We start from the raw sequence: 18,640 nt of genomic DNA on the forward strand, positions 1-18,640 counted from the left end.
ATTTCAAGACTAATTTTGTATTGTCGATAACCGAAGCTGGGGCTTGGGCTCGTTTACTACACGAGCTTGTTTCAAGTTCGGGCTCAAGCTCGGTTAAGCTCGGCTCGTTTCGAGTTGAGCTCGCGTACCTCGGTTGGTTTGCACCCCTATAATAAACCAGCCAACATAAGCAACCTATACCATCATCATGGTGTTGATGTTGTATAAAAACCCACTTAATAAGGAGCATTTAAATGGCCTGCAAATGTGTGAGGTGTGAACCTCCCTTCAAGACCTACTGAGCTTTGATACACACCCATTTTCTTTTACTTTTATTTTTATTCAAGACTAATCTTGCGACCCATCCTTTAAGCCCAGCAAATGAGAATCCATTTATAGAGATGATTTTATAGGATTGACGATTGTGTCCATACTTTCGACCCCTACTCATGCCAAACCACAAGTTTTCGCTGAAGATTAAAATCCCACCAAACATGCCACTCTAAATGTGACATTTTCACCCTGTGTTTTAGCCATATGAGCGTGCATGATTTTATCTCTACCACAATCTTCTCAAGTGACATATTCTACCCATTGAACTGCTTAACGTTTCCGGCCTCCACAAAGCCACCATAAAAATCACCCGAATGGTTTCGCTAAGCACCCAGGGATTCATATTCGTTTATGACCTTCCCATTTTCGTTTCATAATTTCTTCGATTAGCTATATGACTAGAAAAGAATCATCAATAAATGACATAAACAATGACTCAATAGCCAAAAGTTCATCGAACAATAATGAAAGAATACGAATATTTACAAATACTCAACTATTGTCATTGGAACCATGAAAATAATTCGCATCATTTGTATCTCTTGGTTATCAAATTAACATGAACGGTTCACAAAAACAAACCAGCAAACACAGATCCAACTAAACAAAAACAGAAGCTCATTAGAACGTAGGTTTACGTAGAACTAACCTTCAAGCAATTAACACACAACCAAGACACGAAACACAATTATTCATGATGCAAAAACAATTCATTAGGCCATGGGCTTGGGTTGGGGCGTGGGTTGGGGGAAAACGCCTAAGGCACCACCCCGGGTGGGCGTGGGTTGGGGGAAAACGCCCACACACTGACGATTCGATACCTACCCCGTTTTCACAATCGCCTATCGACCTTTCACCAACCTCCATCGACCTTTCACAAAACGAATCCGTTCCCGAAACTCAACCACCGAATGATGGTCCTTCCGCATCGAAACCCATCAAAAAGACAAGTCACAAGAAAAAAACCGTGGAGGATAAAGTAGTTGAAACCGCCAAACGAAAACTACAAAAATGGGTCGTTGCTGAAGAAGTTGCATTGGCCAGGGCTTGGTGTGAACAATCTCAACATTCAACTTTAGGTATTCTTAACCTTTGTTTTTATTAATGGTTATTTTTTATATAAGTTTGTAATATATTAATTTTTTTTAATTAAAATAGGAAATTCGCAACATCGAACCGCCCTGTGGGAATCGGTTAGTAGACTATTCCATCAAGAAATGGGTAGGGAGACCTATCGTGAAAACGATAGCTTATCCTCAAAGTGGAGCGAGATAAGCACCCAACTTACAAAATTTAGTGGTTTTTTAAATAAAGCAAAGCAAAACCCTAAAAGTGGTGAAACCGAAGCCGTCATTTTGACAAATGCAGTGGTCACATTCAAATCAAATATGAAGACCGACTTCCGTTTCATGCATTGTTGGGAGATTTGTAAGTTCCATCCAAAGTGGGCGACTATCCCCATTGGTAGCGAAACTAACTCGTCTTCCAAAAGGTCAAGGGTCTCGTCCAAGCCCAATCTGATGCACGAGATCAAGAGTTTGAGGACCTTTTGGATGATTCGCCAAACCCAAACCGGCCTGAGTATGGAAGAAATGCCTCAAGAAGGCGTGCTCAAAAATCTAGATCTGATACGGCATCGCCTTCAGCTGGGAGTTCTGGCTCGCGTAGGGGAATATACAGCGAGCAGTTGGATGACATTTCATGCAAGTTGGATACATTCAACGTATTCCAACAACAAAGGGCCGAAATACGAAGGAGCAAAAAAGCTAGAGATGCCACTAGAGATGCCCAGAAACAAAAACGGGATGATTTGAAATTTCTATCCCGGCTCATTGATCACCTACAGGGTGACGAGTTAGAACTAGTCTTGGCGTTGAGAGAAGAGATAAAAAAACAAATATAAAAGTTAGGATTTTTTTTTTTTTTTGTAATTTTCTTTATTTAAAAATATTAAAAAAATTAAATTTGTTGTTTTAAATAATATTGAAATAGCCCAGCGGCTCAGCCCAACGAAGCCCACCAAACCCCCGCCCCAAACCCCCGCCCCACCATACCGTGTTGAATGTGGGTTTACAACAACCAGATGAGATGAGGTGATTTGAAACCGAATCGTTTCAGACAAATAACCCATATCAAATTATTACCCAAATTAACCCAAAAGCTTGTCTTTGGGTTATATTTGCCACCTCTGGTAATGGGTGTACCTGATACCTGCGGGTATACACGATACACACAACGGGTATTAAGCTAGGTATGAGACCCAGTTTTAAAATCAAGTATGGGTATTTTGTCATCAATGGTGGTTCTTATGATGGTCAAATGTGCCAAAATACGGTAAATATATATTGAATGGGTCAAAATATATCATTCTAAATTAAAACGGGTAGAACATGTCAGATTATAGTAAATAAATGTTAAACGGGTCAAAAATTAGACAACTAAAATGAAACGCTTATCGACAAGTATGTGTTATATTGAGTTCGAAGTTGACTTCAGAATTGATGATACGAGTCATGAGAACAATTACAAGAATATTAGCTAACAGAACCACACAAAACAATGATCAGCCCTGCAATTGTTGTATGGTGACTGCAGTGAGAGAACACAGATAACCTGAAGGAGCCACCATCTGTTTTTGCTTATGAGATTATAAATCAAGTAGGATTTAAACATATACTGGGAGCATGTTTTCAGTTAGATGATAATAAGAAAAGTTACCATTAAGTCTGATGGAAGCTAAACTAAAAACAAGAAAACAAGGATTTAAAAAGTAGATTCATCATCTATGAGTAAATGGTCGAATCAGAATGATTAAGCAAAAGTAGTGACTCTTTGTAGGAGGTCATCCTGAAGGCCGACCCATAAATCCCAAGACCGTTGATGCGTTCCGAGCAGAGTTCATAAACTTCTAGTTCATCATCAATATCACCCGTCCGATCCATTATTGGTTGGCCATTCTTCCTAAATCCAATCATACTATTAACCCGAACGTCGTTAACAGTGAATAGTTTTGTAAAGGAAGGTTTTAGAACACCATTTTTCAACATCATCAATACGTCACAAAATCGTTTCGGTGTTAAATTAGTAACAATACAGTGATGACTAAGCACCACAAGAGAATCATTGATCTTAGATATACGGTACAGCCTTCCAGAGCGTCCTGCTAAGTTATAAGGAAAGTCTGCTGCTTCTCCAAATTTTTCACTTGCCAAATCAAATGAATAAAACCTATGTTTATATGTAATTTTATCATAAGTAAGCCAATGAATAACCCCATCGATAACCACCTGTGAATTCTGGAAGTGCAATGATTTAAACGGAATATTCATCGGTACACTTCTCCAAGCCCCAGAGCTTAATGTGAAAACCTCAGCCGTGGCCTCAACAAAACATGAAATCTTGAGGATCTTAGGGTCGCTAGTTTTAGGACACACCCCAAAACCAATAAAAATATCGGCTCGATCCGGTATCTCTATATCAACAGATTTCCCAATTAGTGGATTCCAAACAACAACCAGTTTCTTTCGGTTCACTCGATCTCGGGTGTATCCAAGCAAACACACCAATCCGTGAGAGTAATCGAGCATGAGTGGACACACAAACAGCTTAACGGTTGGAGGAACAACAGGGGAAAACTTGTGGTGGTGGAAGCTATCATCATCAACAATGGAAACATATTTTTCCTCGAGCAAACATGCATCCGCAGAAACAAATCTGTGCCCAGTAGCTCTTGTTATGTACCTTACCAGTAGATGTTCTCAACATAGTTGGTTTCGCCACAAGTGTGCCCAGAACCAACTTTTGGAAAAAAACTTGCTTGATATAGCTTGGTTTGGCTCGCTTGTTAGCTCGGTTCGGCTTAGCTTGGATTATTTTACTTTAAATATACTTTATTTTAATATGTATATAATAATATATTATAGAAAATCGATTATTATTTGCAAGTATTTAGAAGTGCACTTAGATATCTATGACATGTTTGAAAGTTGATTAAGATGTTGATAAGCCCGAACGTGGCCTGGCTCGGCTCATATTGGGTCAGTCCAAATATGAGAAATTTGTCCGGTCCATTTACTAGTACTTTTTTATGAGCAAAAACCACACTAGCAAGCAACTAGCAGGCCACAAAACACTACAACAGGATATATAAAGCTGTCAGGATATACAAATTTGAGTTACTAATGTTACAAGTTTGAGTTGAAGTTAGCTTCGACTTGTTTATTATGAAATTATTGGTGTGTCCATATGAAGTTCACTCCTAAAACAAGAAATACGCAATAGAACTAGAAGACAGTAAGACACATTTTTCTTAGAAAACTATTTTATGTGTTGAGATTTAACCATTTCTACGTGCCATGAGACTCAACCACGATATTATTCAAGATAACAAAGAGTGTTATGGCATACTGAAATGGGATTAATGTTCTACGCATTATATTATATTATAATTATAACTTAGTACAAATAGTAAAAGACAATGTATGTAGTTTGTGTGTACTTATATTTTTGTAACAAGTGAGCTTATCAACAAAGCATCCAGTTTTATTGTCAACAATGTGAGATATCAACGGCTAAAACCACACACAAATCGTCACAAATTGCACTGATTTTCCCAAATATTTGTACTTGTACTCGTACCTATGCTGATTTTAACTATAGGGTACACGTATGGGTACCCTGTTTTATTGATTTCGGTATTCGCTGCTTTCGGTATGGTACGGGTATGGGTAAAAATGGTACTAGTACCGAATTCTGTTATGAATGAATATTAAGATTTAGAGTTAATTACTGTTTTCGTCCCTGAGGTTTGTCAAAAATAACGGTTTCAGTCCATTAGTTTAAAAATTGCGATTTCAGTCCATTAGTTTCATTTTCGTAACCATTTCAGTCCACTAACTTAACTCCATCCATTTATTTTGTTAACTTTGAGTTAACTAACTAATTCAGGGACGGTTTGCGTCAGTTTAGAAACACAGAGACTTAAGTGTAAACTCTAAAACATTAAAACAAAAAAAATAGTAAATTCCAAAAAATCAAAAAAAATCCAAAAAACCAAACAAATTCCAAAAAATTCTAAAAAATAATAAAAATTCTAAAAAATCATAAAAATTCTAAAAAATCCAAAAAATCCGTTTCGGCGCGAACTGTTTCAAACCCGAACCGTTTCGACGCGAACCGTTTCGACCCGTACCATTTCGACCCGAACCGTTTGGAGCTGAACCGTTTGGAGCTGAACCGTCCGAACCGTTTCGAGCTGAACCGTTTCGACGCGAACCGTTTCGACCCGTACCGTTTCGAGCCGAACCGTTTCGACCCGTACCGTTTCGAAGCCGAACCGTTTCGAGCTGAACCGTTTCGAGCTGAACCGTCCGAACCGTTTCGAGCTGAACCGTTTCGACGCGAACCGTCTCGACCCGTACCGTTTCGAGCCGAACCGTTTCGACCCGTACCGTTTCGAAGCCGAACCGTTTCGAGCTGAACCGTTTCGAACCGAACTGTTTCGACCCGTACCGTTTCGAAGCTGAACCGTTTCAAGCCGTACCGTTTTGAACCGAACTGTGCCGTTTCGAACCGAACCCTTTCGAGCTGAACCGTTTCGAACCGAACCGTGCCGTATCGAACCGAACCGTTTCGAGCTGTACTGTTTCGAACCGTACCGTTTCGATGCGAACCGTTTCGAACCGTACCCTTTGGACCCGAACCGTTTCGACGCGAACCGTTTCGACGCGAACCGTTTCGAAGCCGAACCGGTACGGTTCGATACGGCACGGTTCGCGTCAAAACGGTACAACTCAAAACGGTTCGGTTCGATACGGCACGGTTCGGTTCGATACGACACGGTTCGGTTCGAAACGGTTCAGCTCTAAAGGGTTCGGTTCGAAACGGCACGGTTCGGTTCGAAACGGTACGGCTTGAAACAGTACGGGTCGAAACGGTTCGGTTCGAAACGGTTCAGCTCGAAACGGTTCGGCTTCGAAACGGTACTGGTCGAAACGGTTCGGCTCGAAACGGTACGGGTCGAAACGGTTCGCGTTGAAAAGGTTCAGCTCGAAACGGTTCGGGTCGAAAGGGTTCGGGTCGAAACGGTTCGGTCGAAACGGTACGGACGGTTCAGCTCGAAACAGTTCGGGTCGAAACAGTTCGCGCCGAAACGGATTTTTTGGATTTTTTAGAATTTTTATGATTTTTTAGAATTTTTATTATTTTTTAGAATTTTTTGGAATTTGTTTGATTTTTTGGAATTTTTTTGATTTTTTGGAATTTACTATTTTTTTGTTTTAATGTTTTAGAGTTTACACTTAAGTCCCTGTGTTTCTAAAACTGACGCAAACCGTCCCTGAATTAGTTAGTTAACTTAAAGTTAACAAAATAAATGGATGGAGTTAAGTTAGTGGACTGAAATGGTTACGAAAATGAAACTAATGGACTGAAATCGCAATTTTTAAACTAATGGACTGAAACCGTTATTTTTGACAAACCTTAGGGACGAAAACAGTAATTAACTCTAAGATTTATTTTTCGTGTTATCGTACTCATATTGATTTTACCTATTAGGTACTCGTATTGTATCACTTCTCGCACTGATTTTACCGTATTTGATACCCTTATTGTATTGATACCTGTACTAATTTTACCTATTTAGTACTCATACGAGTGCTCAAAAGATAAAAAAACAAAGTGGTACCAAAATGGTTACCGTAACAAAAGACCCGATGCCCATACTCGTATCGTACCATAATAATCGGTACGATATTCAATACCCAATTTTATTCAAAATTTGGTACCCGCATTTTCGGTACTGATACGTGTACGGGTAGTGTACCATCTCATCTCATCCCTAGCGACTTCTGTAGACACAAACTTGTAAATGTATGTATTAGTAAACTAAAATATGAAAAAACAAAAAAAAAACGAAAAAAAGTTAAAAAAGACAATGCTAAAAGGAAAAAAAGGAAGACGGGAGCGGGAGGGGTAAAATCCTCAAAAATCGGATGTGAGTACGTTCCCTGCTTGGTTAATCTCTTGAATCAAATACACTATATCTACAAACATAAATTGGAAAAAAAAACAAGTTAATGGTTTCCACGTGGCTAAATGGGAGGCCGCCACGTGACGACTACTGTAGACACGAACTTGTAAATGTCGCCACGTGACGACTACTGTAGACATAAACTTGTAAATGTATGTATCAGTAATTTTAGTAATTTTATGTATGTTGTCTAGAAAAAATTTTTGCTATCCTTCGGAAAATGGACAGTAGGTCAGGCGAGGTAACAGTTCATGAAAGGTACGGTTTAGAATGGGTGGCTTTAAAACCTAGTCATTTTGGTACGAGTGAGAACGACCTTTGAACCAATATGTTCAGGTAATAACACGGATTATAATCAAAAGAGGTTTGAGTCAAAACAAACTCTTGTAGAAAAAGTATCAGATGACGACGTTTGTAACCTTGAGAACGATTACCAGATCATATGACTTAACACTATCAAAATATAATCAGAAATTTTTACAAAATCTATTCAACGCTCTTTATTCAACTGCACACATTGTACATATCTATGTGTTATATGCTTAGCCCCACACATGAAAACTTCTAATTCATTTCACCATTTTGGTTGGTTGAACCAATAACACCCGGCAACTGATGATGTGGTCAAATGAACCAACTTTTGAGTACATGTAAACGGCGCGGTTGATGGCTCAAATGCTCAATGGTGTATGTTGAGAACACTTGTGGCGAAACCAACTATGCTCAATAGTAAGCAGCTATGTGATTGGGCAACAGATGGTGATTTTGATTGAAGAAAAGATGCTCCAGGGTGGCGGAGAGCAAGCTCCTCGCTAATATACCCCAAACATATCAAAAGGATAAATGGTAAAAAGACTATGTATCTAGTCTGTGTGTACTTATATTTTTGGAACAGCTGAACTGATTAACAAAGAATCCGGTATTTTTGCCAACAATGTGAGCATATCAACTACTAAAACCACAAAGGAATCATTACAAATTGCATTTCAAGACTAATTTTGCATTGTCGATAAGCGAAGCTGATGCTTGGGCCCGTTTACTAAACGAGCTTGTTTTAAGTTCGGGCTCGAGCTCGTTTAAGCTCGGCTCGTTTCCAGTTGAGCTCGAGTACCTCGGCTGGTTTGCACCCCTATAATAAATCAGCCAACATAAGCAACCTCTACCATCATCTTGGTGTTGATGTTGTATAAAAAACCCACTTAATAAGGAGCATTTAAAGGGCCTGCAAATGTGTGAGGTGTGAACCTCCCTTCAAGACCTACTGAGCTTTGAAACACACCCATTTTTTTTTACTTTTTTGATTCAAGACTCATCTTGCGACTCATCCTTTAAGAACAGCAAATGAGAATCCATTCACAGAGATGACGCTAGTCTTCTGCACCGAGAAAATAGAGCCAACTAACCAACAAAACATATAAACACAGCAGCCCAACCCCCACCCTAAACCATCCAAAAATAGAAGCAGATATGAATGAATCCCACAAAACAAAACAAAACACACACCACGCGAAGGAAAACACCCGAAAAAGAAACAGACTTGTACTGGTAGAAAATGACAAACACGTCCACAAAGCCAGGGGCGAAGCATAATGGGTTTCCGGGGGTGCACCCGCCCACCCCAATGTTTCGGCTAAAAGTGTATAAGTTCCGATTTTCCGTCCGAAAATTTTAAAATTATATAAGATCGTCCCCCGATTATTTTTCCTAAATTGTATATCCTAAATATTTATAAACTGTTTATATAAATGATTGGTAGTTTGGCAAATATACACTTTGTTTTATTTGGAACTATTATTATTTGACCCGACTTGAATCGAATAGCCAACCCGGCCCGACCCGAAACATAACGATAGGAAATAAATTTTTGGGTCCCATCACTTTACGCCCCCTCGAAACTTCACAAACCCCTCCCCCCCCCCCCCCCCCCCCTATTAAAACTCATGCCAAAACTCACACACAGCAGCTGAATAGCGGTATAGAATCCAGCCCAAACACACCCATACCAAAATACGGTAAATATATATTAAATGGGTCAAAATATATCAATCTAAATTAAAACGGGTAAAACATGTCAGATTATAGTAAATAAATGTTAAACGAGTCAAATATTCGACAAGTATGTGTTATATTGAGTTCGAAGTTGACTTCAGAATTGATGATGATACGAGTCATGAGAACAATTACCAGAACCACACAAAACAATGATCAGCCCTGCAATTGTTGTATGGTGACTGCAGTTTGAGAACACAGATAGCCTGAAGGAGCCACCATCTGTTTTTGCTTATGAGATTATAAATCAAGCAGTATTTAAAAATATACTAGGAGCATTAAGTCTGATGATAGCTAAACTAGAAGCTATAAAAACCAGAATAGAACAGTACCCAAAAAAAAAAAAAAAAAAAAAAAAAAAAAACTAGGATTTAAAAGTTGATTCATCATCTATGAGTGAATGACAGAATCAGAATGATTAAGCAGCAGTAGTGATTCTGTGTAGGAGCTCATCCTGAAGACCGACCCATAAATCCCAAGACCGTTGATGCGTTCCGAGCAGAGGTCATAAACTTCTAGTCCACCATCATATCCATGCGTCTTCGTCCGATCCATTATCAGTTGGCCATTCTTCCTAAATCCAATCATACTATTAACCCCACCGTTTTTAACAGTGAATAGTTTTGTAAAGGAGGGTTTTGGAACACCATTTTTCAACATCACCCATACGTCACAAAATGGTTTTGGCGTTAAATTAGTAACAATAAAGTGATGACTAAGCACCACAAGAGAATCATTGATCTTAGATATACTGTACAGCCTTGAATTACGTGTGCCTAAGTTATTAGGAAAGTCTACTGGTTCTCCAAATTCTCACACTTGCCAAATCAAATGAATAAACGGACGCGCAAGAAGTTTAACAGTTGGAGGAACGACAGGGGAAAACTTGTGGTGGGGGAAGCAATCATCATCAACAATTGAAACATATTTGTCCTCGGGCAAACATGCATCCGGAGAAACAACTCTGTGCCCAGTACCTCCTGTTATGTAGCTTACCAGTAGATGTTGCGGTTGAGAGTAGTTGAGGGTGTGATGAGTGATGAATTCAGAGCTATCGATCAGAGACTTCCATTGCTTTGAAACGGATCTGAACCGAATCAAGGATTTGACAGGAAGAACCCTTTTGATGATTTCCTCTTGGAGTTCGAACGGAATGTCGTCCGACATTTTTGGACTTGGATTTCGATTTTAGGGTTTACAGGATCGTGTAATGGGGGATGTTAAGTTTGCATGAAAGAGGTCAACAATGATATGAATTATGGGCCACTGGCCTTCATATCCATCGTCCATTTAACTTGACTTGTTTATTTTTGGGTTGTTGGGATTCATATACTATGAGCCGTAGATGATGGGTGAGTCCAAATATGAGATTTTTCTTGTCCAGTTATAGAGTAATGTTGTTTAAGGTGTGGTGTAAAGCTTAAATAGTTTCGTTTTTTTTATTATTTTTTTAATAGCTAAAACTATTATAAAACCGGGCTAGCAAGCAACTAGCATGCTGCAAAATGCTACATCAGGAAGCAAAACATGAAGACTCACACAACCCCATCTATCCACTTTGACCAATCTAGGGACCAGGGCCGGCCATCAGAATTCATTTACTCTATTTGAGCTCGAAAAAACGTGCTCTTAGGCCTTAACGAAATTGGGTATTGGGCTCATTAAAGGTTTAAACCTAATAGCAATGGGCTAATAATTAATCTAAACCATAAAAATAATTTAGTAAGTGGGTCAACGTTGGTGTTTGTATGAGTATACCATATTAATTTATTTATTTTTACATTTACATAAAAAAAAATGACGTGCCCTTCGAAGTATCGGGCCCTGTCCGATGGTCCTTCCTGCCCCGGCCATGCTAGGGACACTCCAAAGGAAAGACAAGTGCTTGCTTTGTATCCCTGGTTATCCTATTTATTGCAGCGGGCTCTCTTTGGAAGTAAAGCGTTTGATTTATTTTTCTTGCTCGTTACTGATGTGTGTGTGTGTGGGGGGGGGGGGGTATGGGGCACTTGCCTCTCCTACCCTAACCCCCACCAATCCTGCAATGTCATGTTATCTACTCCATCCACGACCCTAAACTATCAAACTTGGTGACACCACTATCCTAAACTACCATCTTCCTTTCTTTTTTTTTTAAGAAATAAATTAAGTTGAAAGCATTCGTATTCATCAGCCATTAGGTTGTACCACCCTCTCCACCAACCACCGGCCACTACCCGCCAGATTGTACCCGCTCGGGTGCCACTTACCCGGGACCAAATCGGGTAACCCGACCCCCTTACAGGTTTGAATTGATGTTAGGTTCGACTTGTTTATTATGAAATTATTTGTGTGTGTAATCAGAATATATAAAGGTGTCAATATGTCAGTGAATATATGACAAGTTCACTCCTTAAATAAGAAATACACAATAGAACTAGAAGACACCTTTTTCTTAGAAAACAAATTTATGTGTTGAGAGTTGACCATTTATACATACCATGAGACTCAACCACAATAATATACAAGATACATGAGTTGAACTGTTGAAGTACTGGAGAATAATTAGCATGGCATGACAACTTAACTCTTGATTAGATTTCTAGCAAGTGATAAGTGAGCTGTGTGGGCTTATTTTCCAATGTCATATGCAATCTCATTCCCAATCATGATCTTTCTCCTTGCACTAAGACACGACAAGCATAACATTTTAACAAATTTAAGTTGCAAAAGATCAGAATTCTCAAAGTCTCATATCGGTTTGAAACAATATTGTTCATTTCATTGATAAATCGACACAACCACCAAGTGTTACTACTAATTGGATATTAACTAACTATAATTTTTCTCACAGGTGAGGCACATGGGGAACTAAAAAGGATTTTTGAGATCTGAAACTTTTCATCCTTAGCCAACTGATCCCATAGGGATATCTTCACCTTCTTTAGTACAGGTGACTTGGCCAAGATAAGTTTCAAAAAAACCAACCCATTTTCGTAGTTTCTTAAATGTAGGATCTCTAATTCGTTAAGATGCTCTGACGAAATATCTGAATAATCTTCGAGAGTAGAGGAGCCCATATATGATTCATCAAGCACCTCATCTTCAGTAACCTACACCTACATGAAGTGTATTGTGTGAGTTGTTTTTAACATAAAAATAAAAACAAGTACAATACAACATGAATTTTTGCTATTTACCACTAGCTTAAGTTTTTCGAGGTTTGGGGAGCTTCTAATCAAAATAACAAAAATAGGTAACGCATATATGTGACAAAAGCATACGCATTCCATACACAAGTATTTCAAGTGGACCAATGTTGTTGGAAGCTTTCTCGGAAATGGAAGAAAAGACTTGAAGCATAGACAAAACAAAGATTAGTAATCGCTAATTAGCAGATAAAAGTATAATTAAGCGGATATCATGTGGATATAATTACCAAAAAGATGAAACACCAAACAGTCAGATATTCAATGCCCTGTAAACACTCGAAGAGATCAGCCATGGTCAAATCTCCACTTTCATCGATTGTTCCACCATCACTGTTCTGCAAAGAAAAAAAATAGAATATTCAACTAATTTATGAAAGTCCACGAGGATTGACATTCAATTTTATTATGAACTTACGATAGTCAATCTCTTAAGTAATGGACAGCTCGATAAAAGACGCAAAAGCGTTTTATCACATGTCCATATTTCTTGCATGTTTAAGGTTGTAAGGCTACCAAATCCAATAGATGATGGTTGATGATCAAGAACACAACCATTGAGATACAATTCTGTTAACTGATGGAACGAGAAGAGTGATAAGGGTAGCCTATAGCTCCCATTAAAGTCAAGTTTTAATATCTTGACAGTATTTTTCTTTGACAAATGGCGTATTATATGGTCAATCTCAACACATGAGCCATCTACAGGCATGCAAAGGGTGAACTCATTGATTGGGCCCTCGTGCACTAATAGAACTTGGTATATAGCATAGAAAAGTTTACACCTGTTGGTCATCATTTTCCGCTCACTTGGTCTGTCGAACGTTTGCTCCAAAACAGACAAGTCATCCCCATCAGTCGATACTTCAAATGCATCCTCCTCAATAAACACAAGTTTCGGGATTTTGGTCCAATCGTATCTCCATTCCTTAGAGAGGATGCTTGTCCTTGCTGCCTCTTGAATCGGCAGTAAACATAAGACGGTTTCTATTATGCCAGGAGGAAGCTTGCTAATTCTATCCATCTTGTTGGCTGCAAAACATCCTTATGAGTTTTAAATGAAACATAGCAGTTTTCAATCGATCAAATATGATGGCATAGGAAAAAAAAACTAATGTTAACTTCAGAAAACAAGTACTCAGGGCCGGCCCGTTAGGCTTACAAATCTAGGCACGGGCCTAGGGCCACCAAAAATAAGGGCCTCCAATTTTTAGTAAAGTTTTATATATTGTATATGTATCTGGCTCAAATAAAAAACAAAACTAAACCATGTTTTTTTAATAAAGTTACACAGATAAAAATTGTTTAGGAAAAAAGGCCCACATTCAAGACCCACTTTCGAAATTAAACCACAAACATACACAGAAATTAAACCATCGAGCACTCGACCCCGTGAATCAGAGCCAAAAATCCCTAAAATTGAGCCGCGGTCATCGTTCCTACCTCCCATCGCAACCTGCTCTTTCGATTTTCTAGATTATCGGCTATCACTAACGGTAATTATTCATGGCGTCGGGTCTGTCGAGATTGGAGGAGAATTTATGAGCAAAATTAGGGCTAATTACTAAACTAATGTTAACTTCAGAAAACAAGTACTAAACTGGTATAAAAGTTATAATAGCCCTAAAATCTCCCAATGTATAACCAAAATCAGAACGAAGAAGACTACACTTTAAACTTTGAGTAGCATGACAAACCAACGTATTAAACTTCTAGTGCTTATGGTAAATTATCATAAGCATTCTACTAATTGTTTCTAATCACATTTCCCCTTGAACCCACCAAATGCAACAAATAATATGTAAAACATGATTGATATATATCGTAATAATGTGAGTACTCATGATTCATTCAAGGGTTAAACAGATTAGATAAAAAAACAAAAGAAGAAAGCTAATTAATCTTTCAGAAAAATTACAAATGTTATTTGATAAGTATACCGACCCAGAAGCAGCACCCAACGAACCAGCCTCCAGCGTCGACGACCAGAAAAGCATAAACCGGAACGAAGTTAGGGTTCAAAATTCAAATATACGATTATACACATTTGGTCCTTGTATTTTGTGATAAGTTGTCGATTGTTTTTCTAGTTTTTTAAGGAACATTCTTTTGTTTAATTAAAATAGAGTAAACTGCAATTTTACCCCCTGAGGTTAGGGGTCATTGGCACTCTTACCCCCTAAGGAAATAATTGCAATTTTACCCCCCACTGTTCACTGTTATGTCGCAACATTACCCCCTAAACTCAAATTTGTTGACTGGTCAATAAAAGCATGGGAGAGTCAAAGGGCAAATAGGTAATTTCACTTTAATTAGTGGTTTATATATTATATAAACCCTTAAACTAAACATAATCTCACAATCTTACCCCCTAAGCTTCTTCCATCCTCTCCTTCACCTCCGGCGATCCTTCACCTCCGGCGATCCATCCACCTCCGGCTTCCATCCACTCCTTCACCTCCGGCGATCCACCACATGTTTCCACCTCCACCACCGGCTTCCACCTCCACCTCCACCACCGGCTTCCAACTAACAATGAGTGAAGAGAACCCCATCCTTCCACCTCCACCTCCGGCGACCACAATGGCGACCACACCTCCGCCGATGCACATGGTTTCCGGCGACAACAACCGTTCCCCCTTTTGGTCTCTGCTGTCAGGTATAAACCGATCTGTGTGAACAAGTTAAAAACAGGGGGTTATTGAAACATCCATCTTTATGTGTTTGCAGTGGACATGAGGATTCGGTGGTCAGTCCAATCGATTGTGGTCTCAGTGGTGGTGAAAATGCGGGGCCGCCCTTTCCTGCACTTCCAATTTCCCCCGCAGCAGGAAATGGTTGTGTAAAACTCTAACATATATTAGGATGTTTTGGGTTACTATGTAGTGTAGTTAACTGTTAATGTGGGTTATATATTAGGATCTTTTGGTATGTTTGATCATAGGACAGGTTATGTTTGGTCATAGAACACATTGACTGTTAATGTGGGTTAATGTGGGTTAATGTTGGTTATATTAGACTGTTAACTTGCTGCTGTTAACTTGCTCTGCTCTTAAGTTGCATATCAGAAGCATTGACTGTATATTTGGTTGCTCTGCTGTTAATGTTAAGTTGCTGCTGTTAATGTTAAGTTGCTCTGCTGTTAGTCTTAAGTTGCTCTACTGTTAACTTAGAAGCATTGCTGTTAAGTTGCTCTGCTATTAATGTTGGTCAAGAACACATCAGAACACATTGACTGATGCAGAGGTGCTGATGCATTTGCATTTTCACTTGGTGCAATCACCATCACTTTCAGTCCCTTGCATAAGTGAAAGAGGGTGTTCGTGATCTTGAGTCTCATGAATGCTTCCGAACTTTATATTCACCAAACCAGAAACACTTGTTATGCTTAGCCCATAGTTATAGATATATGTGTTGTTTTTAGGCAATAATATGGATATGCAGGCTTCTACAAATGCAACAGGCTTGTACAATGCATATAGGTCAATAGGTGTATGTTGAAAGTCAAACAGGCTTCTCCTAATGCATATCGGTCAATAGGTATATGTGCAATTTGACTTATGAAAGTCAAACATGCTTGTACAAATGCTTATGGCTCAACACCAAGATTTGTCATTTCTAAATTTCGACATTACAAACTTGTTTGAATTCTGTTTGACTTGAGAGTGAACCTGTCAAATGCTGAAGGTTCTTAATGGTTTTTGAATTGACAGTGAACCTGTTACAACACTTCTTCATGGTTTTTGAATTATGTTACAACACTTCTTCATGGTTTTTGAATTCTGTTACAACACTTGATGCCGTACACACAATGGACATGTGAACCTGGTTCTCGATGTGTGTGGGCTTCAGCTAGGTTCATGGAGATGGGACAGTAGCGAAGGGTGGTCAATGGTGGCTGAGTGGCTTGAATTATGTTACAAGCCTGTTTATATGGTGGTGGAATCGAATATGGATGGTGACGGGAAAGGTTTTGGAAGTTGCAGGGGGTAATTTTGCTTCTAAACATGTAACATTCCCAAAATTTTATTTATATAAAATATAAAAACTTATGTTATTAAAATGATGCATCATGGGTAAATTGACCAATGGAAATATGAGATATTTTGGGCAAACGTAGGAACCGTTTAATAATTAAATTATAAAAATACTTTATATTTGAACCTACTCCGTTTTTAATGAAATTTGGTTCAAAATGTAGATAAAATTATTCTCATTCTAATGGCATATTTATTATTTTATAAAACGTCATACTTTAAAAGTTACAAGCGCCAAATAAGTGAAGCAGTTAAATTAATTATAATAATAAAATAAAAATTAAATAAAGTAAACTAACTTAACATGAATGATGCATGGCATACGTAAATATCAAGAAAAAGAAAACAAAGGAATTATGAAATCATGTGTGTATATACGTGTATGATAAGAAGGAATATTTTTCCTTTAAATTAACCTCCAAGTTTCATGAAGTTGAGTATAAATAGACATGCACTGCAACAATCAAAATCGCCCAACATTTCCTCCCATCTCACTTGCTGTCGCCTATTTTATGTATTTTATACTTTCTTAGTATTACACCCCTAAATACTACAAAGCCCTGCCCAATTTTAAGTATTGTAGCCCTTGATCACCGATACCCTATCCAAGTGACGTAGGACCCCGTAACGTATGTCAAAGCTCTGCCTAAATTCGTTGGGGTTCTGTCTCGTGACGTAGGGATAAAGTAGAATTGGGTTACTATACTTAATGTGAGTACACTATATATTTTATTAAATAATCCAGGAGGTGTACCCAAAATATAACAACCCTCCTGAATATTTTTCTGACACCCTACACTACCTAAAATACACCCCGTATGCGAAAACCGAGCCCAAAATATGTTAAAACGTTAAAAATTAAATAAAAACAATTTTCCAGAAACGCTCGCGGGCCGCGTAGCCTTTGGCTACCTCTTACGCGGGCCCCGACAGATAAGAGATAAGGAGAAACCCAGTGCTGACACGTGTCGATGACTCAGCAACTCATTCGCCGCCATTGAGCCCTCGCGGGCCGCGTAAAACCTTTCCTATCTCTTACGCGGGCCGCGTAAAACGGAGAATCAGGCCCTATAAATAGAGACCTTCGGCCGTTCATTTGAAATCGCACCAAAATTCTTTCTCTCTCGAATTTCTGAAGAATTAAAGTAATTCTCGGGTATTATACCCCCTAATTAGTGAAGCTCTGTCTCGTTGTAAGTATCATAACCCCTGGATACGTATTAGATACTCTGCCCGATTGATCTAGGGTTCCGTAACGGCTGTCGTGGTTCTGCCCGACGTAGTCGTTGGAATGCCGTCTCGGGGAGGATATTACTAATGTTAAAATGGGTTATTATACTAACGCGTGTGCATTGTTTATTCAACTAGATTATAACCAGGAAGCCACAAAGGAAATACCTAAAATAGCAATGTGAGTAATCTCCTTTTTGTTAACAGTTTTTACAAAACCTTAACCTTTTTACAATGCAATTTAGCAGTGATTGAGTGTTTGTAATTCTACAATTACTGCCGGTATGTTGGGGTTTTGTATACAAAATGTGAGTAACGTTACCATTGGACGAAGAGTTAGCCAATGTGTAATATGACCCACAAGTCAGGATTCACAGTACTGAATGAGTAATTGGGTAGATATAAACATTGTAATCGCCCTCAATACTATTTAAATTGAATTAATGTTTCTTAATTAAACTAGGATTCACTCACCAGTATTTCTTGCTGATAAAATGTTTTAAACACGTGTTTCAGGTAACTTAGTATGAAGAACATAAAAGCCAGCTGGAGAGCACTGAAGGCTTAGAAAAGTGGCTATAAAAGTTACCTAAATAAAAGAAAGTGTTTATTTCAATAAAGTGAGATTTATCCCTGTAAATCAGTTTGTAATGAAAACTTGGATTTTACCCATGTGATTATAAAAAAAATAAAATGTGGTGGTTTACTCTGATAAAATATTTCCTAACTACGGTCCTGGTGAAAATTTCCGCTGCCAAATTAGACAATAATGTGATACCACCAAAACTGGCTCG

The 18,640-nt window shown here is 38.6% G+C and overlaps 3 protein-coding genes across 3 annotated transcripts; 1 reads left to right on the plus strand and 2 right to left on the minus strand.

Moving 5' to 3' along the window:
- Positions 1 to 1,276: 1,276 nt before the first annotated feature.
- Positions 1,277 to 2,126, plus strand: LOC118480593. Its single transcript, XM_035975687.1, has 2 exons — positions 1,277 to 1,391; positions 1,471 to 2,126. The coding sequence occupies exon 2, from the start codon at positions 1,530 to 1,532 to the stop codon at positions 2,124 to 2,126; it is 597 nt and encodes a 198-aa protein (XP_035831580.1). The 5' UTR covers positions 1,277 to 1,391; positions 1,471 to 1,529.
- Positions 2,127 to 12,149: 10,023 nt separating this feature from the next.
- Positions 12,150 to 12,894, minus strand: LOC110871030 (F-box/FBD/LRR-repeat protein At1g13570-like). Its single transcript, XM_022120021.1, has 3 exons — positions 12,810 to 12,894; positions 12,571 to 12,723; positions 12,150 to 12,483 (listed from the first exon to the last, which is right to left on the minus strand). The coding sequence occupies exons 1-3, from the start codon at positions 12,873 to 12,875 to the stop codon at positions 12,199 to 12,201; spliced, it is 504 nt and encodes a 167-aa protein (XP_021975713.1). The 5' UTR covers positions 12,876 to 12,894; the 3' UTR covers positions 12,150 to 12,198.
- Positions 12,895 to 12,985: 91 nt separating this feature from the next.
- On the minus strand, positions 12,986 to 13,603 carry LOC110869867 (F-box/FBD/LRR-repeat protein At1g13570). Its single transcript, XM_022119072.1, has one exon. The coding sequence runs from the start codon at positions 13,601 to 13,603 to the stop codon at positions 12,986 to 12,988; it is 618 nt and encodes a 205-aa protein (XP_021974764.1).
- Positions 13,604 to 18,640: the final 5,037 nt, after the last annotated feature.

The sequence above is a fragment of the Helianthus annuus genome, chromosome 7, assembly GCF_002127325.2.
Source record: "Helianthus annuus cultivar XRQ/B chromosome 7, HanXRQr2.0-SUNRISE, whole genome shotgun sequence".
NCBI classification, from domain to species: domain Eukaryota; kingdom Viridiplantae; phylum Streptophyta; class Magnoliopsida; order Asterales; family Asteraceae; genus Helianthus; species Helianthus annuus.